The 23,192-nt window shown below is 37.2% G+C and overlaps 1 protein-coding gene across 10 annotated transcripts in view; it reads right to left on the bottom strand.

Annotated features, from left to right (window-relative positions):
- The window catches only part of RXFP1 (relaxin family peptide receptor 1), a 124,688-nt gene that overhangs the window by 22,617 nt on the left and 78,879 nt on the right, over window positions 1-23,192 (bottom strand). For 8 of the 10 annotated variants that reach the window (XM_025385030.1, XM_025385032.1, XM_025385029.1 and 5 more), the window contains 6 exons: window positions 22,609-22,680; window positions 18,003-18,074; window positions 17,842-17,913; window positions 13,078-13,152; window positions 3,428-3,499; window positions 1,621-1,692 (listed from right to left, as the gene is read on the bottom strand). In XM_025385030.1, coding sequence (XP_025240815.1) covers window positions 1,621-1,692; window positions 3,428-3,499; window positions 13,078-13,152; window positions 17,842-17,913; window positions 18,003-18,074; window positions 22,609-22,680 — 435 coding nt within the window. Of the gene's footprint in view, window positions 1-1,620; window positions 1,693-3,427; window positions 3,500-13,077; window positions 13,153-17,841; window positions 17,914-18,002; window positions 18,075-19,519; window positions 19,574-22,608; window positions 22,681-23,192 lie in introns of all 10 variants that reach the window. The other 2 variants (XM_025385034.1, XM_025385031.1) reach the window with 2 other exon arrangements.

The raw sequence follows: 23,192 nt of genomic DNA, 5'->3' as shown, positions 1-23,192 counted from the left end.
CCAGGAGTTGCTACAACAGATGGTTGGTTCTATTTGTTTTTGAGATTTTCCACATTTTGTGAATGATTGGTACTGACCACCAAAAAATGTTTCAGGCTACAGATAAAATGTTGGGTTTTCAATGGCTCGTTCCCTGATGTTTTGGGGCAGAATGGAGGATTGTTACCTGAGAAATGTTCCAACTCCTGGCAGTGTATTCCCTCTACCTGGCATAAGGAAAAGCACATTGTAACTTCTTGAGTGCTCAGGTAAGGTGTCCTGGTGTTATTTTCATAACATTCTAATTGTATTCTTTAATTTTTATGGAAAGGTTTTAATAAATCAATGTTCTATCTAGCTAATTGTCAAAACATGTAGCTCTGTCCACATTCAGGTTCTTTCCAGAAAACGGATACTAGCTGGGCACAGTGGCTCATGTCTGTAACGCCAATATTATGGGAAGCTGAGGTGGGAGGATTGCTTAAGGCCGGGAGTTCCAAGCCAGCCTGAGCAACACAGAGAGACGTTGTCTCTACAAAAAATAAAAAAATTGGCTGGGCATGGTGATGTGCTGTAGTCCTAGCTGCACAGGAGGCTGAGGTGGGAGGATCACTTGAGCCCAACGAGTTTGAGGTTACAGTGAGCTATGATTATACCACTGCACTTCATTTTGGGCAACAGAGCGACACCCTGGCACTAGAAAAAAGCAAACAAAAAAATGAAAAGGAAAAAAAAGAAAATTGACACTAAAATATAAAAAAATGGTCTGAAGGATAAGCACTTCATTCACTGTTCTACATCTATTTTATTCTGAAAATAAACTACAATGTGCTTAGACCACAGGATTTGGTTCATCATAGAATTGTTATATTGTCCCTTGGAATTACGTCATTGGCATTAAAAAGGGGCATTATAAAAATAACTTCTCTCTTCCATTATTATAGGTAGGAATATTATCCACAGTAGTATCTAATTTCTTTACGGATCCAAGATTATCCTTTGGTTTCAGATCAGCAAAGTGGTGTCTTCTAATCTTATGGTCCCTGAATCCTAATCCTTTAGGAAACATATTAACAAATTTACTAGCCTGGCCAGCATGGTGAAACCCCATCTTTACCACAAATACAAAAATTAGCTGGGCATGGTGGGATGCGCCTGTCTAGCTACTCAGGAGGCTGAGGCAGAATATTCACTTTAACCTGGGAGACAGAGGTTGCAGTGAGCCGAGATCGCGCCACTGCACTCCAGCCTGGGCGACAGAGTGAGACCCTGTCTCAAAACAAACAAAACAAAAAACAAAAACAAAACAAAACAAAAAAATCCACAAATTTACTGTCCTTCTTTAGGAGTGGAACAGAGTGGTGTAGAATGTATTTTATTTATTAATTTTTTACTGGCTTTATTATTTCTTTACAGCTGTGTTTCCTTTAACCCACTTTCCTGAAATATTTATATTTTTATTTCCCATATATTTTTGTATGCTATCTGAATTCCTTTGTGGCTTGAGGTGTATATATGTAAATAATGCTTAGAAAGAGGAGAGAAGTAATATTTCTTAAATGTATAAACATGTAAGTACAAGTGTGAAAAATAAAACAGTAGAAAGAAAATTCTTAACAGTATATGTGCAGTCATACTTACAATTCATCCAGTTTCTGGAGAGGTGCAAAAGTATTTTCATTTAAGTAATTAATTTTGTTTTTCCTCATCACTCTGAAAGTAAAAAGAAAAATACATTGCAACTTCTTTAGGTAACTGACAAGAATTACTAAAGAGAAGAACAGTCTGCAGAAACAAAGATAATGAATATACGGTACATTTTTCCCATAAAGACATTTTGAAGTAGTATAAATCATCCAATTTAATTTTAATCCTAAATTTCTCAAATGTTTTAATGATGATAATAATAGAAATTCAAAATTTTAAGTGAAATAGGGAGGGAAGAGCTTTGCAAGAGAAATGGTGAAAACCCCTGCTTTTTAGAATACAGACTGCATATCTTGCAACCAAGCGCATACGAGCTGTTTTAGACTTGTCTCTTCAGTCTGCATAGCATGTCTGTCTAACAAAATAACCCACACACCACAGCACTCCTACTCATTTGTTACTTGATGTGATTTAGGGCAGATCTGCCTAAGGAAGTCCACTCTTAGCTGAACCCCTTTAGAAGAATCTCTAATTTGGGATGCTGAATCAGACTGTTTAACTCTTGACTTTTTTGCACTGATCTCATGTGTTATCAGCTAGCCTAGAGGACCAACTCAGAACTAAGTTTTAAAGGGCTTTTAATGTTTTAAACATTGTATGATGTGTCTTCAAATTGTCGTTTCTGATTTATTTCCTCACTGCACTCCAAACTATTACCACCATTTCCCAATATTCTTGGAACTTAAAAGCACAACACCTGCCAAGAGGAAATCCACAAATAATCTCTTAATACAGAGGTTTCCTTAAAAAATAAATACAATAGAAAAGAAATTCCAAGTTTTTCAGATATTTGCTCTGTGTCCTTCAGGTGCAACTTGGTTTCCTTTGGGCAATTACTATGCACTATTTTGCATGACTTTATATCAAGCACCCTGCACCTGAAGATTGCTGAACTCAGGAGGAGTTCAAACTGGAACTTATTGGAACCCATTGGAATGGGGGGTATAATTGAAGAAAACATACGGTAATATCAGTGGGAGTTATTGCATCGCCTATATACAGGGGTCCTGTGTAGTCTAGGATAATGGTTTTCAAATTTTTCCTGTGGTAACACATACTAAAAAATGTATTTTATATTGGATCATAAAACACACACACACAGAGACACACACACACACACACCCCCTAAGGCTCATGAAACAATACATTTACTATCTGTATTGCAGTCTGATATAATCTATTCAATTAAATTCTGTTTCATTTAAAAATGCTGACAAGGGTATACTAAATTATGCTATATATTACTTTCATCACCTACTTATTAGTTGCAATCCATAGTTTGAAAAACATTCTGGAAAAATAAGCTGTGAATAGGAGAGTTGGATTTTTTTTTTTTTTTTAACTGAAGGAAGACCTAACATCCTTTACTTTCAACAGAAAATGCCATGTATATTTAAAATAGGCCAAAGATGCATAAGAAGGAATTACACTCACTAACACTTTAGGGTTTATCTTGATGTCCATCATTACATCCTCAGGGCTGTGAGCATTCAGCAGTATTTTGTTTTTCATTTTGATTGTAACAATTTTTTCACAATTATAAAGAAAAAATTTATGCTGTAATAATTTGCAAAGGATAAACATTCTTATAGACTAAGATTTCAATTTAGCGTTTCTCAAACTGAGATCCAATGACAGACTCTTGATGTTCTTTGGGAATTTTCTCCCATAAAATGGGTGTTTTAAAATTTTATTTGTAAGAAAATATAATATTACTTCAAAAGCATAGCATATTACTTACAAAACAGTTAAATTACTGCAGGAAATAAAAGTCAAATTTCTTAAATTATGGATATGGTTGCCTTCAAGGTCCCTGGAACATAAAAATAAAATGATACAGCTAAATCTTAATCATGGAGAGAAATAAATTGGTTAAAATTATTTGCCTTCTAATAAAATATCTTTTCTTTACATACTATTTATTTCATATAGACTCTCACTTGTAGCCATTTCTATTACAGCTGAAATTATAGATATATAATATCTATGTTATACTCTCTTTTTCTATGTTAATAGTAAAAATGTTTTGCTTCCCATCTGTATCATGAGTTCATATGGGCATGTATATTCTGAGAAATCGAAAAGAACAAGAAGTCAAATCGAAAACATTTGTCATGATAAATACCTAATTTATTAACCAATATTTCATAATGAATCATAGTAAACATTTGTCCCAAGTTACCAGTGGAATTTCCCTAAGTGGTGTGATTTTATTTTGCTACAGTTTGCATCAGATTCTATTACTGTTGCAGAAGCTGCTGCTGGCCAAACAATATTTAGCTCCTACCTTTCCAGCCTAATCACTCCCCAGAAAAAATTCTCAATAATCTTTTACTATTGGGAATACCCTTATTTGCTTTTTATGTTGTCACAAAGGCCAGTGCAGACAGAGAGCAAACAGCAGACTGCCTTAGGTTCTGCATTTCCAATTCAGAGAGCTACATATCTATCTATCTATCTATCTATCTATCTATCTATCTATCTATCTATCTATCTATCTATCTATCTATCTATCTACAAATATAATCCTCCTGGGAGTTCCTTGCTGTGTGACGCCTATGTCACCATAAACCTCCTTAAGGTCTAAGCATAAAAATGTATCAAAATTTTTGTTTTACTGTCTCTTCATAGTTATCTTGAAGTTACTCTTTTATTGTTCCTCTTCTTTAGTAAGTGAGTATATGTTGGAAGTTTATAGAGCAGAGGAAGAGAGCTGAGGTTTAGGGGTAGACTTTCAAAAGTAAATGCTGGCCCTTAAATCTACTCAGTCTCTTCTAACACTCAGCTTACTGGTCACCATGTAACATAAAGCTGTTCAGGAATAATTGTGACTAAAACATGTGAGCAGAAGTGTGATACGGCAATTAAAATCTGAAAGGAAACATGGAAAGCATTAATAGAAGTGCCTATACTCCACTGTCTACATGTGAGTCAGTTTTATTTTAGGCGCTGCATTAAAAACAGATGCTGACAAATCAAATATATCCGGAAAATCTGGAAGACCAGGATGTAAAGTATCTAGAAATCAAGGCAATTGAAGAATATGGGTGTATTTATAACAAACAAAAACAAAATGAGAGCTATATTTGAAGTCAGGCTATAGAATATATCAGGGGTTTTTTATGTTGCATTGGATTTTGCAAAATTAGATTTGTTGGTTGTGGGACATAAAACATTTCAAATTTAAACCCAATTTAAACCTATCTAGCAATCTGTGATATCCAGAGAAGAAGTTTCTTTTTACTACAGGTATTTAGCACAGACAATGTATCATATCTCTATAGTTTTGAGACAGGATTTTTGTACTTCATGGGATATTGTATTAGAATCTTAAATATGGATTCTAGATCACCCTTCCAAATTTCTGTCATTCTATTAAGTTGGAAGCTAATCACTTATAGTGCTACTTTTTTTGGTCTTAGTTTTGGCCAAGGCTTTTGGCCTCTCATAATGTATGTTATCCGTGACAGGGACTGGCCATTTCCTATTTAGTTGCTAATCATTACCCTGAATCTACCACCAGGTGGTGATGCTCTCTTAAGTCTCACAAAATGCTCTTAATGAGGCGAGTTGATGTTCCTATTTAGTTACTTATGTAATGTTTTTTATTAAGCTGGCAAAAATATTTGTTAGTACTAATTTACTAATTTGTGAAAATCAAAAAGAGGCACATATTGGGGCACAAATTAAGGACATTTGATTAAATTGGTAGTTTAATTTTGCATTTATTTTAGCCTTGGGTTGTATATTTACTATTTTTTTTTCCCTCCCGTGTTAATAATAAAAACATTTGAGTCATATTTGCATGATGTGTTTCTATGGGCATGTATATGAGCTTACATATGAATATGTTTATCTTCTTCCTAAAGTTAGGAGTTTTAGTCCTTGATAGGCAGGGATCTGGTTTGCAGCATACCTCTTAGCTAGAGTAAAAATAACAACAACAAAACCAAAATAACAACAAAAAATCTGTTTCTTGCTCCCTAGCTGCAAGCTTTAATGGAGTTACCAAAGGGGTATTTAATTTTAATTTTTATTTTTTTACTGTGTTTAAACCACCACCCTTCCCATCTAATGAGCCTCTGAGCCTAACCATTTTACTTTTCCCTTTATACCTGGTAGAATTGGATAAAAATGAAAACTTTGGTGGTTCTTCAATCTGAATAACAACAATAACAAAAGACAAAAACTATAATCTTGTCTATTCTCCTTTAACTTGTCCCCTAGTGGCATTCAAGCATGCAAATCTTACTCTCTATCTGCTTCCTCCTCTACCTTTTAAACATTTCTGGCTCCTATTTCACAGAGAAAATTGAGGTGATGAAGAAGGCAAAAGCCCTTGACTTGCTGCCCAACATCTGTAAACTTACCTGTATATGCACCTGGTCTCCTTCTAATCTCAGAGGAAGAGATGACCCTTCTCCTGTTTTAGGCTAATCCCTCCATCTGTTTTCTTGAGTTTGGTTTGTGTATGTGTATGTCCTAAAATACATGGTCAGTTTTGGTGAATGTTCTTTGGACATTCTTTGCTTTCAAGTTCATATCTATTAGGATTAGGTGCACATACATATAACAGAGACCCATCCATAATAGCATAAATACACAGAGTTGTTGGGGTTTTTTCCCCCAAGGAAAAAAAAAAACCGAAAGTTGGGCAGTTCAGGGCTGATATGGTTGTTTTACAAAGTTGTTAGAAACCCAGGATCTTTCATATTCACTGATCACATGCTCCTGTCTTCATGGTACAAGATACTGCTAAAGCTGAAGCCATCATATTCATTTCTTTTTTTCTGGATAAAGAAGGAAAAGAAAGGACCTGCATCTTTCTCTTTAAGGAGATTTTCCTGAAATTCTGTACTGTAATACTTCGACCTCCCTGGTCAGAACTTAAGACATATCCTATATGTGGATGCAGGGAAGTGTGGGAATGTAGTATTTTAGCTAGTTATGTTTCTGTCCCAAAGAAAGCAGTTCTGGTATTGAGAAGGGGCATTGCAGTTTGATATACACTGATTAGTATTAACTTACCAATCATGTTATTTATTTATTTTGGTTCTACTTGATTTTTTATGGAGTGAGAAGTGGTGGATTATCTTTTTTTTTTTTTTTTTTGAAAAGGAGTTTCGCTCTTGTTGGCCAGGCTGGAGTGCAATGGCACGATCTCAGCTCACTGCAACTTCTGCCTCCTGGATTCAAGCGATTCTCCTGCCCCAGCCTCCTGAGTAGCTGGGATTACAGGCACCACGCTTGACTAATTTTTTTTTTTGTATTTAGTAGAGACAGGATTTCACCATGTTAGTCAGGCTAGTCTCAAACTCCTGACCTAAGGTGATCCACCCGCCTGGGCCTCCCAAAGTGCTGGGATTACAGGCATGCACCACCGCGCCTGGCCCAGTGGTGGATTGTCTCTTACTGCTTACGTATGTCTACATTTTCTTTTGTTTTGGTTGCTATATTAATTTCTTTGGTGTGTATAGACTCGTAATGTGGTATCTTTTATTGGAAATTGCAGTTATAGCATTAAAATGTCATTGTGTTGTTTAATGCATATTGGCCAGAATTCCACCTACTTAGATAAAACATATGATGCTTGCTTTCTTTTGTTTGCAATTACATGACATATTTTTAAAAAATTGTACATACTTAAGGTGTATAGCCTGTTTTGATATACAGTACATAGTAAAATGATTACTACAGTCAAGCAAATTAACATATTAATCACCTTACATAGTTAATTTTTTTAATGGTAAGAGTGCCTAAACTCTACCTTCTTAGCAAATTTCCACTATACAATACAGTATTATTAAACTATAGTCCTCATGCCATATATTAGATCTGTATTCTTACTCATCTCATAACTGTAATTTTGTACCCTTGAAACTACATCTCCTCATTCCCCCTGCCATGACCCATAGCCACGATTCTACTCTCTGTTTCTATGTGTTCAACTAAAAAGAAATTCCACATATAAATGAGATTATGCAGCATTTTTCTTTCTATCTCTGGCTTATTTCACTCATCATAATGTCCTCTAAGTTCATACATGTCAAAAATGACAGGATCTCTTTTAAGGTTGACTAGTATTCCATTGTGTATATCTACCACATTTTCTTTATCCATTCAACAGTTGTTGGACAATAAGGTTGATTAATATCTTGGCTATTGTGACTAATGCTGCAATGAACATGGCAGTGAAGATATCTCTTTGACATACTAATGGAATTTCCTTTAGATATATACCCAGAGTTGGACTGCTGGATCATATGGTAGTTCTATTTTTAATTTTTTTTTTTTTTTTTTTTGAGACGGAGTCTTGCCTGTCGCCCAGGCTGGAGTGCAGGGGTGTGATCTTGGCTCACTGCAACCCCTACCTCCCGGGTTCAAGTGACTTTCCTGCCTCAGCCTTTTGTGTAGCTGGGATTACACCATGCCTGGCTAATTTTTGTATTTTTAGTAGAGATGGGGTTTCACCATGTTGGCCAGGCTGGCCTTGAACTCCTGACCTCAAGTGATCCACCCACCTCTGACTCCCAAAGTGCTGGGATTACAGGCATCAGCCACTGCACCCGGTCCTATTTTTAATTTTTAGAGGAAGCTCCATATGTTTTCCATAACAGCTGTACTAATTTATATTCTCACCCACAGTGCACAGGAATTCCTTTCTAGTTACATCCTTGTCAACACTTGTCATCTATTGTCTTTTTGATAATAGAGATTCTAACAGGTGTGAGGTGATACCTCATTGTGGTTTTAATTTGCATTTTTCTGATGATTAATGTTGAACATTTTTGCATATGCCTATTGGCCATGTGTAAGTATTTTTTGAGAAATATCTTTCCAGGTCTTCTTTCCCAGTCTTTTTTCTTTTAATAGGTGAGTTTAGCCTACTTATATTTATTGATATAATAGAGTTGGCCTTAGTCTGTTATTTAAAAATATTATTATATGATTGCGTAGGTTTAAAAAACTTTCACCTCAGGTTTTTTTTGTGTAATATTTATCTTAACCTAATGGTGTTTTAAAAAATGTATTTTTTACGATATTTAGAAAGGTTTGTATATTCTATTGGCAATCTTTATAACTTTACCCAGTGCACTATACCTTCTTTCTTTTGATGATACTAAGAAATGATAACATTTGTGTACATTGTCTTCCTCTCTGCTCCTCTGCCTCTCTTTACCATATAATATTGGTTCATTACATGCTTTTTATTGGTGTTCACCTTGGGAACCACTATGTGTCTAATCTATGGATTTGTCAGTTGTTGTTTGTTGTTTTTTCCAGAGACAGGTCTCCCTCTGTTGCCCAGGCTGCAGTGCAGTGGCACAATCATAGTTCATTTCAGCCTTGATCTCTCAGGCTCACGCTACCCTCCCACTTCAGCCTCCTGAGTAGCTGGGACTGCCTACAGGTGCATGCTACCATGCTCAGCTAATTTTTACTTTTTATTTTTTTTGAGACAGAGTCTCACGCTGTTGCCCAGGCTGGAGTGCAATGGTGTGATCTTGGCTCACTGCAACCTCCGCCTCCAGGGTTCAAGGATTCTCCTGCCTTAGCCTCCCGAGTAGCTGGGATTACAGGTGCCCATGACCACGCCCAGCTAAACACGCAGCTAATTTTTTTAAAAAAAATTATTAATAGAGACAAGGTCTCACTACATTGCCCAGGCTGTTCTCAAACTCCTGAGCTCAAGGGATCCTCCTGCCTTGGCCTCCCAAAGTGTTGGGATTATAGGTGTGAGCCACCATGCTCGGCCAAAGATTCATCAGCTTTAAATAACATCCTTTGACTTTTAGCTATTTCTCTTCACAGTTCTATTGTTTTTCACTTTATGTATTTTGAAACTGTTTACTCATTTAGGATTATCACATATTTTTGCTTAATTGATCTTTTTATTATTATATGATATCCCTCATTTATCCCTGGTGATAATCCTTGTTCTGAAATCTTTTTCCTCAATATTACCATAGTCTTTCTGGCTTTTTAAAAAAAGTTAGTGTTGCGTTTCTTGTCCTTGTTTTACAGTGTATAATGTTTCTATTTTCTCTGATTGCCTTAAGATACTTTTCTTTATCTTTGGTTTTCAGCAGTTTGACTATAATTTGTCTAGTTTTTCTTGACTTCTGCATGGATTTTTCTGAGGTTCTTAGATTTCTGGTTTGTGGTATTATATTAACATAAGAAAATTCTTGGCTATTATTTCTCCAGCTATGTCTTCTGTTCTGTTCTTCCTTTATTTTTTTTCTGTGACTCCATTTACACATTTGTTAGATAATTATATTATCCTGCAGCTTTTGGATTCTCTGTTTTGCCTTTATTTTTGTCTCTTTTTTCTTTTCATTTCAATTTGAAAGCTTTCTATGACCTATCTTCAAGGTTGTTGATTCTTTCCTTAGCTGTGTTCAGTCTGCTGCTAAGGCTGTTGAAATAATTTTTGTTTCTCTTTTGTAGTTTCCATCTTTTGCTAAGATTTTCTTTATGTTCTTGCATATTATCCATATTAGTCATAAGCATTTTAATGTCTTTGTTTGGAAGTTGTAAAATCTGAGTTATTGCTGGTTCTGGTTTTGTTGATTGCTTTATAATTTGACAATGAACTTCTTTTTCCTTACCCTTTTGGGGATGGGGCTGTCTCAGCTTTGCTGTTCCCCCTTCCCCAGAAGCCAAACTCTCATAAGAGCATTTCCTGCCATGACCCAAGTGGGCACTACCCACTGCTTTGATCTGTGCAAGATCCTGGGCTGGAGTGGGGTTTTTTTTGTTGGTACCCTGGGGCAGAATGCTCTAGTTTCTATTCCTCCTATGGAAGTAAGGGATATTTGCCTGGTCCCTGGGTGCAGGAGGATTTTCTGTCCCACTCCCAAAGGCTTAATGCTTTTGTTCCCTGAGAGGGGTGAGTTTAGAGAAGAAGGTAGAGTTTTGTGTCTGTGTGCTACCAATAAGGGCTCTGTCTGGTTTCCTTACCTACTCCTAGTTTTTATGCTGATTGGTGGAGCTGAGTGAAAAAGAGCCTATTGAAGATAGCTACATCTTACCCTTGCATATGGGGTTCCCAGTTCTTCTAAAGCACTATAGTAGCCCACTCTTAACCTTACAAGTTCATTAAAGTTTTAGCAGCTTTCTTTGTACCTGGTTTCACGCCAGCCAACTCTTCATCCTGTGCTCTGCCAAAGGCGAAATAGTATGTATGTCCCACATCTCCTTGTTGTTTCTTAGAATTCCATTTATTTGGCTACCTTATGACTGTAGCCTACTGATGGGCTCCAGAAAATTATGACTTTGTAGATTATAAAGCTCTTTCTTATTGGTAGAGAGGAAGCATTGTTGTCTCGTGGCTTTCTATATCTTAATCACAATATTATAGGAATGGAATTATAATATATGTAGTCTTCTGTGACTTTTTCTTGAATAATTCATATGTTCTTGAAATTGAGTCATGTTGATTGAAGTACTGATAGTCCATTTTCACTGCTGTGTGTATGCGTGTGTGTGTGTGATCACATTTCATTTTTTCATTCTTTTCCATGTCTTCTAGTACTTTGCACTATTATGTATTTTCATCATCTTCTGTATTTTCAAGCTTTTCATATTGACTTCTTTGGCTAATAAATAAACTTGCTTAATTTCATCTCAAAAGAAAAGTTTACTTTATTTCTCGACTTTTAGTTCACCTTTGGCTATTGCCATATCTGTCCTTATGCTTACTTATTACTTACATTTCTTTCTTTTTGAATTTTACAACTTTTATTGTGACATTTACAGTTTTTCATTGCTTTGCAAGAACTAATAGAGGTTTCAGTTTATTGTCTTGCAAATATCTTACAAGCATAATTTCCTGGGCTGTCATCTGTCTCTTTATTTTGTGTGTATTTTTCCCCTACATCAGAGTTTAAATGATGTTTGGCCAACAAATCTGTCAGATTTTCTAGTTCATACTGTGCTAAATGAAAGTTCATGCACGGTAAGTATGCTGTGATCAGTTATAAAAAGGTGAATAATTATAAAGAAAAGTATTATTATTAGTAGAATTAAAATCAGGATAATATTCACTATCAGGAATTCATATGGAATAAGTTGTTCTGGATAGCTAGAATTTACATATGAAAACTTTAGTAACAAAATTTTTAATTTTATTTTTTAATTTTAATTTTTCTAGTAATAAATCTTAATCATATTGATGTTTATCTGAGGTATATTGTATATTTTCTTGCCTTTTTATAAACAAAGGCAAGGTTTATTATTGCCTGTACATAATACATAATACATAATACACACAGTTGCTTCTGGTCTAAATGCACACATTTTAATTGCTAATTACGTAAGTATTGTTCAATTGTGCTTAATTACTAAGTTGGGATTACTGAGGCTGTAATAGATGCTAATGTATTCATTTGAACCAAAATTCAATTTTAATGAAGGATATTAAACTTAATTTGCCCTTTAATTTATGGCTTAGCTTGTTTTCAATGTATAGCACAGCATTGTTCTGTCATACCAAAATGCCTACTGGACTTAGTAACTTTTCAGGATGTTTGTTTTTTTCTGAGAGGTTGCAAATTAGTACAGTTTGAATTACTGTCATTGCTTTTTATAGCACTTCTCACTTACACTTTTTTATCAAGTTGGTAGTTGTTACCTCTGACTACAATCAATGCTTCTGACTCTAATTTTTCCTCTTCCTTTTAGTTTGACATTTGTAATCTGGTATGAGCTTAGAAATCAAACAACCAACTTGTGAGAATTTCATGTAAAATAAGAGATAGAGGGAGTTTTCATATGATACAGCATATGGCAGTTTGTCGACTGAACTTGTTAATAGTTATTTTGATTATTTCTTTCTTTTATTTTTTACTTGTATTCTAAATAGACAAATTTACTGGATGATTGAGTTTGGAATGGTGGAGTGATACTTATCACTACAAGCAAAGCTACTGTGTAAATATTCCATGGAACATATTTTACCATGATTAGTTGTTAAAAAAATTGCTAAATATCATATTCTTATTATTCAGAATTCTAGAGTGAAATTAAAATGACTTAGTCTTTCTGTACCAAATTAGAAGGTGAGTATATCAGCAGGGAAAGGGGAAGATGTTATATAGATGCCAGGACATTCCTTCTGTCTTTCTTCTTCCTGGCTCCAGTATATATATATATATATATAATTTTATGTTTTTGAGATGTTTTATTTTGCTGAGAGTTTAGAGACTTTAGTTTAGATAATGTAGATGTTTAACATAAAAATCATGTTAAAGCAGTTTGAAGAAATGTGATATGATGTTAAAAACCTTATCATTTTAAAGAAAACCTAAAACAATCTGATACTTGGAATGAATTAGGTAAAAACAGAAAATTTAATTGAGTTCTTTAAAAAAAGACACAATCGCTTACAGCCAATGTAGTCTCGGCATGTGTTGACAGAGAGGTTTGTCAGGTAAACGGGTGAGGACATTATTCATCAGGACTCTGAAAAAGGAAAAGACAAGTCACATTTTTCTGGTTCTCTTCTCATCTTGGGTCAAACATGGTATTATTGTTATTATTATGAAATTACACAAATCCACTAAATTAGTTTTTTCCTTCTAATTTTTTTTTTTTTTTGAGATGGAGTCTGGCTCTGTCGCCCAGGCTAGAGTGGTGTGGCACGATCTCGGCTCATAGAAACCCCTGCCTCCCGGGTTCAAGTAATTCTCCTGCCTCAGCCTCCCGAGTAGCTGGGATTACAGGCATGTGCCACCATACCTGGCTAATTTTTGTATTTTAAGTAGAGGCGGGGTTTCACCATGTTAGCCAGGCTGGTCTCGAACTCTCGACGTCAAATGATCCACCCACCTTGGCCTCCTAAAGGGCTGGGATTACAGGCATGAGCCACCACGCCCAGCCTTCCCTCTATTTTTTTCTCTGGAAGTCTGTTATATTAAAATACTTGATAGTAATAAAATTTTGACAAATATAAGCTATTATATGGAGGAAAGCAGTAATGCTAGTAACTGAAAAAAAAAAAAAAAAAAAAAAAAAAAAAAAAAAAAAAAAANAGATTAATGTAGGCACACCTTGTTTTATTTTTATTTATTTAGTTATTTATTTCATTTGAGACAGAGTCTTGCTCTGTGGCCCAGGCTGGAGTGCAGTGGTACGAGCTTGGCTCACTGCAACCTCCGCTTCCCAGGTTCAAGCAATTGTCCTGCCTCAGCCTCCTGAGTAGCTGGGATTACAGATGCCCACCACCATGCCCGGCTTTTTTTCTTTTTGTATTTTTAGTGGAGATGGGGTTTCACCATGTTGACCAGGCTAGTCTTGAACTCCTGACCTCAGGTGATCTGCCCACCTCGGCCTCCCAAAGTGCTGGGATTACAGGTGTGAGCCACTCCACCTGGCGGACCTTGTTTTATTGTGTTTTGCTTTATTGCACTTTGCAGATACTGCGTTTTTTAAAATTGAAGGTTGTGGCAACCTTGCATTGAGCAAGTCTATGAAAGCCATTTCTCCAACAGCATGTGCCCACTTAGTGTGTCCGTGTCACAGTTTGGTAATTCTCAGAATATTTCAACTTTTTTCCCTTTTTCGAATCAGGGTCTTGCCTTGTTGTCCAGGCTGAAGTGCAGTGGTGTGACCATGGTGCACTGCAGCCTCAAACTCCTGGGCGCAGGTGATTCTCCTGTCTCAGCCCCCTGAGTAGCTGGGACTACAGGCATGTGTCACCACGCTCTGCTAACTAAAAACAATTTTTTTTCCCCATAGAGACGGGGTCTTGCTATATTGCCCAGGCTGGTCTCAAACTCTTGGCCACAAGTTATCCTCTCTCCTCGACCTCCCAAGGCATGAGATTACAGACGTGAGCCACCCTGCCCAGCCATCAAATTTTTTATTATTGTATTGTTTGTGGTGATCTGTGATCAGTGATCTTTGATGTTACTATCACAGTAGTTTTGTGGTGTCACAAACCATGCCCATATAAGACAGCAATCTTTTTTTTTTTTTTTTTTTTGAGACAAAGTTTCACTCTTATGGCCCAGGCTGGAGTGCAATGGTGCAATCTCAGCTCACTGAAACCTCCACCTCCCAGGTTCAAGAGATTCTCCTGCCTCAGCCTCCCGAGTAGCTGGGGTTACAGGCATGTGCTACCACACCTGGCTAATTTTGTATTTTTAGTAGAGATGGGGTTTCACCATGTTGGTCAGGCTGGTCTCAAACTCCTGACCTCAGACGATCTGCCTGCCTTGGCCTCCCAGATTGCTAGGATTACAGGCCTGAGCCACCGCACCCAGCCAAGACAGCAATCTTAATCCATAAATGTTGTGTGTGTTCTGACCACTCCACCAACCAGACATTCCCCCATCTCTCTCTCCTCAGGCCTTGTTATTCCCTGAAACACAACAATATTGAAATTATGCCAATTAATGACCTTGCAATGGCTTCTAAGTGTTCAAATGAAAGGAAGAGTCCCACAAGAATTATGGGCCCTCAAGAATTATGCTAAATCTACTCTGCCTGTGCTCTGCAATGGAACAACAAAATCTGAATGACAGCACATCTGTTTACAGCATGGTTAACCAAATACTTTAAGCCCACTCTTGAGACCTACTGCTCAGAAAAAAAAAAAAAAGATTTCCTTTCACGATATACTGCTCACATACCTTCTCACCTTAAATCAAAAGGTAGAAATTATTAAGCATAGTAAGGAAGGCATTTCGAAAGCTGAGATAAGTCAAAAAACCAGGCCTCATGTACCAATTAGCCAAATTGTGAATGCAAGGGAAAATTCTTGAAGGAAATTTAAAGTGCTACTCCAATGAACACACAAATGATAGGAAAGTAAGACAGCCTTATCGCTGATGGAAAAAGTTTTAGTGGTCTGGATAAAAGATCAAACCAGCCACAACATTCCTTTAAGCCAAAGCCTAATCCAGAGCAAGGCCTAACTCTACTTCATTCTATGAAGGATAAGAGAGGTGAGGGAGCTCCAGAAAAAAAGTTTAAAGCTAGCAGATGTTCATTCATGAGGAAAGGAAAGAAGCTATCTCTATAACAGAATATTGCAAGGTGAAGCACGAAGTACTAATGGAGAAGCTGCAAGTTATCCAGAAGATCTAGCTAAGATCATTGATAAAGGTGGTTCCACTAAACAACAAATTTTCAAAGTAGATGAAACAACCTTCTGTTGAAAGAAGATACCATACAAGACTTTCATAGCTAGAGAGGAGAAGTCAATGCCTGGCTTCAAAGCTTCAAAGGACAAGCTGACTCACTTGTTAGAGGCCAATGGAGCTGGTGACTTTAAGTGAAAGTTGATGCTCATTTACTACTCCAAAAATCCTACGGCCCTCAAGAATTACGCTCAGTCTACTCTTCCTGTGCTCTACCAATGGTACAACAAAGCCTGGATGACAGCACATCTGTTTACAGCATGGTTTACTAAATACTTTAAGCCCACTCTTGGGGCCTCAGAAAAAAAAGATTTCCTTTCAAGATACACTGCTCATTGACAATGTACCTGGTCACCCAAGAGCGCCAATGGAGAGCTACAAGGAGGTTCATGTTGTTTTCATGCACACTAACATGACATCCATTCTACAGTCCATGGTTCAAAAACTAATTTTAAATTTCAAGTCTTATTATTTAAGATGTACATTTTGTAAGGCTATAGATGCCATAGATAGTGATTCCTCTGATGGATTTAGGCAACGTCAATTAAAAACCTTCTAGAAAGCATTCATGCCATTAAGAACATTTGTGATTCATGAAAGTAAGGTCAAAATATTCACATTAACAAGAGTTTGGAAGAAGTTGACTCCAACCCTCATGGGTGACTTTGAAGGGTTCAAGACTTCAGTGGAAAAAGTAACTGTAGATGTGGTGGAAATAGCAAGAAAGCTAGAATTAGAAGTGGAGCCTGAAGATGTGACTGAATTGCTGCAATCTCATGATAAAACTTGAATGGATAAGGAGTTGCTTCTTATGGATGAACAAAGAAAGTGGCTTCTTGAGATGGAATCTACTCCTGGGAAAGATGTTGCAAACACTGTTGGAATGACAACAAAGTATTTAGAATATTACATAAACTTATTTGATAAAGCAATGACAGGATTTGAGAGTATTGACTTAAATTTTGAAAGAAGTTCTCTTGTGAGTAAAATGCTAGCAAATAGCATTTCATACCACAGAGAAATCTTTCATGAAATTAAGAGTCAATCAATGTAGCAAACTTCACTGTTATCTTATTTTAAGAAATTGCCACAGCCACCCCAGCCTTCATCAACCACGACTGTTGTTAGTCAGCAGCTGTCAACACTGACATGAGATATTTCACCAGCAAAAAGATTACAACTCGCTGAAAACTCAGATGACTGTTAGCACTTTTTAGCAACAAAGAATTTTAAAATTAAGGTATGCACATTTTTAGACATAATGTTATTGCACACTTAATTGACTACAGTATAGTGTAAACATAACTTTATTATGTGCACTGGGAAACCAAAAAAATTTGTGTGAATTGCTTTATTGTGACAAAGGAATACTGCTTTATTGCTTTATTACAGTGGTCTGGAACCACACCCACAATATCATTGAGGTCTGCCTGTATAGAGCAGTAACGATGTGCTTAAAAATATTGTGATAAAGGCTGGGCGCGGAGGCTCAGCACTTTGGGAGGCTGAGGGGGGTGGATCATGAGGTCAGGAGTTCAAGACCAGCCTGGCCAACATGGTAAAACCCTGTCTCTACTCAAAATATAAAAATTAGTCGGGCGAGGTGGCACACACCTGTAATCCCAGCTACTTGGGAGGCTGAGCCAGGAGAATGACTTGAACCCGGGAGGCGGGGGTTGTGGTGAGCCGAGGTCATGCCACTGTACTCCAGCCTCAGTGACAGAGTGAGACTCCATGTCAACAACAACAACAAAAAGAATATTGTGATAAAATATGAGAGTGAGAATGTATTCAGTTTTTATGGGCTGATATTCTAAAAGACAGAAAATCTTTTAAAATTGTTGGAACTATAAATAGCTTTATAGAATATGATTAAGAAAAGCTTTTTCATTGAAAAGGCCTCTTTGGGGTTTTAACAATTCCAAATTTAATCGTATTAAATTTAAGCATTAATTTTTATTCACGTCTTTGCTTTTGATTGAAATATTTGCTTTAGTTTAGTACTTACAAGAGAATAAGAGAATTTAGTCCATAAAACGTTGGTGGGGAAATTCGACTGAGGTGATTATCTTCAATTATCCTGCCAGCCAGAAGAAAAAAATTAATTCATTTATATATCTCTTGAACCCATAAATTACTGCTATAAAATGCCACATAAATTAAACATACAGCCATTCTAGTCTGTGAAGATCTTCAAAAACACCCGGCTTCAGGAAGGTTATTCTGTTATGACTAAGATACCTGGAAGAGGAGAAATGACTACAATAAATTTGTATCTTTTTGATGTCTTACAATAAGAAAAGTAAAAACAATAATCACCCATCTTAATTTTTTTAATATAGCATTCTCATCATGCCACTTCCCTGCCTTTGAATCTCTGAGAATTGCTATCACTTACCTTATCATACCTAGTTTTAAATTTCCCCATAATTAATTAATCTATTCATTCATCTATTCATGTATTCATTAATCTACTTTGAATACTTACCCCATGGCACTGTGCTAAGCATGCCATCCCTTTCTTTAAGGGGCTTTGAGTCTGGAGAAGCCACAGCATGTGAACAGATTACTTTGTAATGTCAAGGAAAGCAGAGGGAAGTGTATAATGCATGGTTGCTCTGCCATTGCAGGGGAGAAAGCAACCAGCTTTGTTAGGGGTAGGGACTGCAGAGTGTGGAGGAATGAGGAGACAAGAGAAGGCTTTACTAAACAGAGGCACAATTGAGAAGAGTCTTGGATGAAGACATGCAATTCACAAAGCAAAGAATGGGCAGGAGCTATTCTAGGCAGAGGAAATAGCTTATACAAAAGCAATAGGTATGCAAGACTGACAAGTTAAGAAATCACCAGGTAATTCACTGGGGCCTTACCATGAAAGGGCTATGAGGAGAGACAGGAGATAAACCTAGGAGGCAGGCGAGGGCCTGTTCTGGTCAAAAGGGTATTGCATCCCTTGCTAAAGAGTTTGACTCTGCCTCACCCATCTTTACATCCCACTCCTCTGCGAAGTGAAATAACTCTCTGTTCTACTGTGTTGGTCTCCTCTTCTTGTCACGTTCACTCATGTCTCAGTCTCTCTCATGTGGCAATTCACTGCACTAAATCTGCTATCGAACAGTTTGATTCCTGACTCCTCTACTTATTAACAGTGACCTTGAGCAAGCAATGAATTCCTGTAAGCCTCAGCTTCCCCAACTCTAAAATGGGGATAATATCAGGATCTCCTTCCTGTGGTTTAATGTTTGAGGCAATGCATGCCATAAACATTCAGTACACATTATATTTTATAGCAGTGTCTGTGCTCACGCCTCTTACTCCAGTTTCTTCCCTCTTTCCTTTTTCTTTCTGCTTATGATTCACATGCAAGTAAGAATTCAAGTTTCACTTCCACTAACACAGGATTCACACGGATTTCTTTCTCTTCTTCAGTCTTTCATATCTTGAATAAACATCCTGTAGAATTTCTCCTGCCAGGAATCTGTTCTCTCTTGCTGGGTTTGACTTTTGCTTAGGGCTAGTAAGCAATGACACCCCACAATAGAGCCTCTTCCTTCCCTCCTTTGCAAACCTGGAGCCCAGGTGGGCACAGTAAGGGGTAAGAAATGACTTACAACCTCAGGGGGTTCTCTTATACAAAAACCCTCCAGGTAAAAGGCATTTGATCCACTATGGCTCCCTGTGCTCACCTGTTTTGCCCAGTCCTCTTCATTTTTTCAGAGCCATCCTTTACTGCTCTGGACCTGAGATAATCACTCCTTTCAGTGAACCATAATAGCAGTTTTGGTTTCAGCAACACAGGTTTGGAACTTAAGTACTTTTAAAAAATGGTTCTCTAATGTTGTATATAAGTTGGCATTGTTTTCCCATTTCAGATCATAAGCTTCTAGAGAACAGGAGTCCTGCCTCTCCCCAGTGATGGCTCAGTGCTCTACCTGAAACACTAAGGTATAACTACTTAAAGGGAGCAAGCCTGAGTTATCCTTCTATGCCCTCATGGTGTCTATCTAAAATATTTGCACTCTATGAGGTTAATGAATACTTACGAATCTAATGATTATTTAGATCCATGAATCATCAGGTATCTAATGATTATTATTATCATTTTTTGAGATGGAGTCTCCCTCTGATGCCCAGGCTGGAGTGCAGTGGCACAATCTTGGATCACTGCAACCTCTGTCCCTGAGGTTCAAGCGATCCTCTTGCCTCAGCCTCCTGAGTAGCTGGGACTACAGGCATGTGCCATCATGCCTGGTTAATTTTTTGTGTTTTTAGTAGAGACGGGGTTTCACTGTGTTAGCCAGGATGGTCTCCATCTCCTGACCTCGTGATCCTTCCGCCTCAGCCTCCCAAAGTGCTGGGACTAATGATTATTTAACTAGAAATATGTGGCATCTTTAACACTCAACAATATTCCAGCACTATAGAAAAGCTATGAAAAGAGATGGAGAACACTTTTAAGTTTGCTCTCCAGTTCTGTACTGCCTTTTAAGAGCTTCCTCTACATCCACTGAACATTAAACCAAACAGATGTTTAGTAAATTTTCAAAGATATATGGAAAGAAGACAGTCAGGAGTCTGACGAGAGTGCATCCAATATTGACGTTGGGTACTTTGCTAAGACATAAAAGAGCAGGGATGGGGTAGAGGGGGAGAGGACATGGCTAAAGTGGTTACTGTTAAGGCTTTGAGTCTCCTGCAGTCTTCTTCCATTTTGCTAGTAAATTACTAGATGCTCTTCTTGACTCAATCCCAAACTCTGATACCACAAGCTAAAAATCTGACTGGAATGGGTTTCCTGCGTTAGGATAGAGAACAGGATAGATAGAAAATAAGGGGACATAAATGGAAATACAGGGAGTTATGTATTCATGTGATTTTTGGTTATATTTCTTTCCAGTTACTTCTAGAATGCTGCATGGCAGAACTCAATAAAATGGAACTTTTAGAAAGCCTGTTTTTTTTTTTGTTTGTTTGTTTGTTTTTTTTTAAAAAAAAGCACAGTGAGATACCACTTCACACCCATTAGGATAGTTATTGTCAAAACAAACAAATGAAACAAGAACACAAATGTTGGTGAGGATGTGGAGAAATTGGAATTCCTGTGCATCACTAGTTGGAAAGTAAAATGGTACAGCTGCTGTGGAAAACGGTATGGCAGTCCCTTAAAAAATCAAAATCAAATCAAATGGCAGTCCCTCAAAAATCAAAGAATTACCATCTGACTTAGCAATTCCACTTCTGGGTATATACCAGAACCAGATATTTGTATTTCTGTGTTGATGGCAACATTATTCACAACAGCCAAAAGGTGGAAACAACCCAAATGTCCACTGCCAGATAAACAGTTAAACAAAATGTGGTATATAAATACAATGGACTATTATTCAGCCCTAAAAAAGGAAATTCTGACACATGCTACAACATGTGAACATTAAAGACATTGTGCTAAGTGGAATAAGCCAGACACAAAAAACTGCATATTTTATGATTCTCCTTCTATGAGGTACTTAAAGTAGCCAATTAATAAATACAGAAAGTAGAATGATGGTTGCCAGGGGCTGGGGAGAGGGGGAAATGGGGAGAGACAGATATGAGGAATTATTATTCAACAAATACGGAGTTTCAGTTGGGGAAGATGAAAAAGTTTTAGAGGTGGATGGTGATGATGGTTCCATAACAATGTGAATGTACTTAATGCCACTGAACTGTCTACTTAAAAATAGTTAAATGGTGAATTTTAGATTACGTATATTTTACCACAAAAAGCTTTATTTCTTTAACCTTACAGTATTTCATGTATTTGTAAAAGTGGGATTAGTGAAAAAGAATAATTGATTAACTAGAGAAGTCTTTGAGTTTTTTCTTCTTTATCACAAATATCATCATCAGGCTTTTTTTTTTTTTTCCCCTTAGATACAGGGTCTTGGTCTATGGCTCATGCTGGATGCTGGAGTGCAGTAGTACAATCCAGCAATCAAGGGATTTCGCGGCTTAGCCTCCCAAAGTGCTGGGATTGTAGGCATGAGCCACCCTGCTTGGTTGCATCAGGCTTTTACTTTGTCTAAGTTCATTCAGTCATCACTCCTGTCACCAGGGCAAATGTACATTGAATTCTTAGTATGTGTCAGGCACAGTGTGCCTAATGCTTCCCACGGATTTTCTTGTTTCCTACAATATCCCAGAGGTAGGAACTATTATAATTTGTATTTTATAGTAGAGGCAACTTATGCTTAGAAAGGAATATAAATTGGCTGGGCATGGTGGCCTACACCTGTAATCCCAGCACTTCGGGAGGCTGAGGCCGGTGGATCATGAGGTCAGGAGTTCAAGACCAGCCTGGACAAGATGGTGAAACCCCAGGTGTGGTGGCGGGCGCCTGTAATCCCAGCCACTCGGGAGGCGGAGGCAGATAATTGCTTGAACTCGGGAGGCAGAGGCTGCAGCGAGCTGAGATTGAGCGACTGCACTCCAGTCTGGGTGACAGAGAGACACTCTGTCTCAAAAAAAAAAAAAAAAAAAAAAAAAAGAAAGAAAGAAAAAAAAGGAATATAAATTGCTCAAGGTCACACACTTAGTAAGTAAGGCAATCAGGACTCAGACTGAAGCCTGTCTAACTCACAATCCCACACTCTTAGCCACGGTGCCCTACTGCGCCTTTAGCACCCCTGGCATGGCTCCTTGGGACTGTCATGGACAGGGAGGCTAGTTTGGATTGGAATAGTCTAGGCTGTCAGATTACCGTGGAATGGGCAGATGAATTCGCACTGGTACTTACAGTTTTGTAAGGCTATTCAGTCCTCTGAAAGCATAGATGGAGATGGATGTAATCTTATTGTTTTGCAAGTACCTGTGAAAATGATTATTAAAAAGAAAAAAAATGAGGCAGAGTTTCACTTTTGCAAGACAAAAAGAATTCTGTGGATGGATGATGGTGATGGTAGGTAGTGTAGCAATATGAACGTGCTTAATGCCTCTGAAGGTAGACTTAAAAATGGTTAAGATGCTACATTTTATGTTATGTATATTTGACGACAATTAAACATTTTAAAAATTGAAAAAGGTAAACATTACAAAATAATTTAGTGAAGCCAGATATCATGTCACTTCATGTTTCTATTAAATTTATGTACAATTAGGCTGGCTTGTATTTCGAAATTCTAGTTGTAAAGGTAAATGAATAACAGCCAAAGCTTACTATTTGAATTTTCTAGAAATAAAATGTTAACACATAGTAAAGCCCCCATGAATCAGAAGTCTAGAAGCAGATTTTTAATACAGGCCTTGTTATAATTCTTTAAGCTTGTTAAGTGCTCAAGACAGTGCTAGCCAACCTAAAAGTGCATGATGTTTTTTAATGTC

This window comes from Theropithecus gelada, chromosome 5 (genome assembly GCF_003255815.1).
Source record: "Theropithecus gelada isolate Dixy chromosome 5, Tgel_1.0, whole genome shotgun sequence".
Classification (NCBI taxonomy): Eukaryota; Metazoa; Chordata; class Mammalia; order Primates; family Cercopithecidae; genus Theropithecus; species Theropithecus gelada.
The sequence above is the reverse complement of the archived record's forward strand: the minus strand, read 5'-3'. Positions and strand labels throughout refer to the sequence as shown.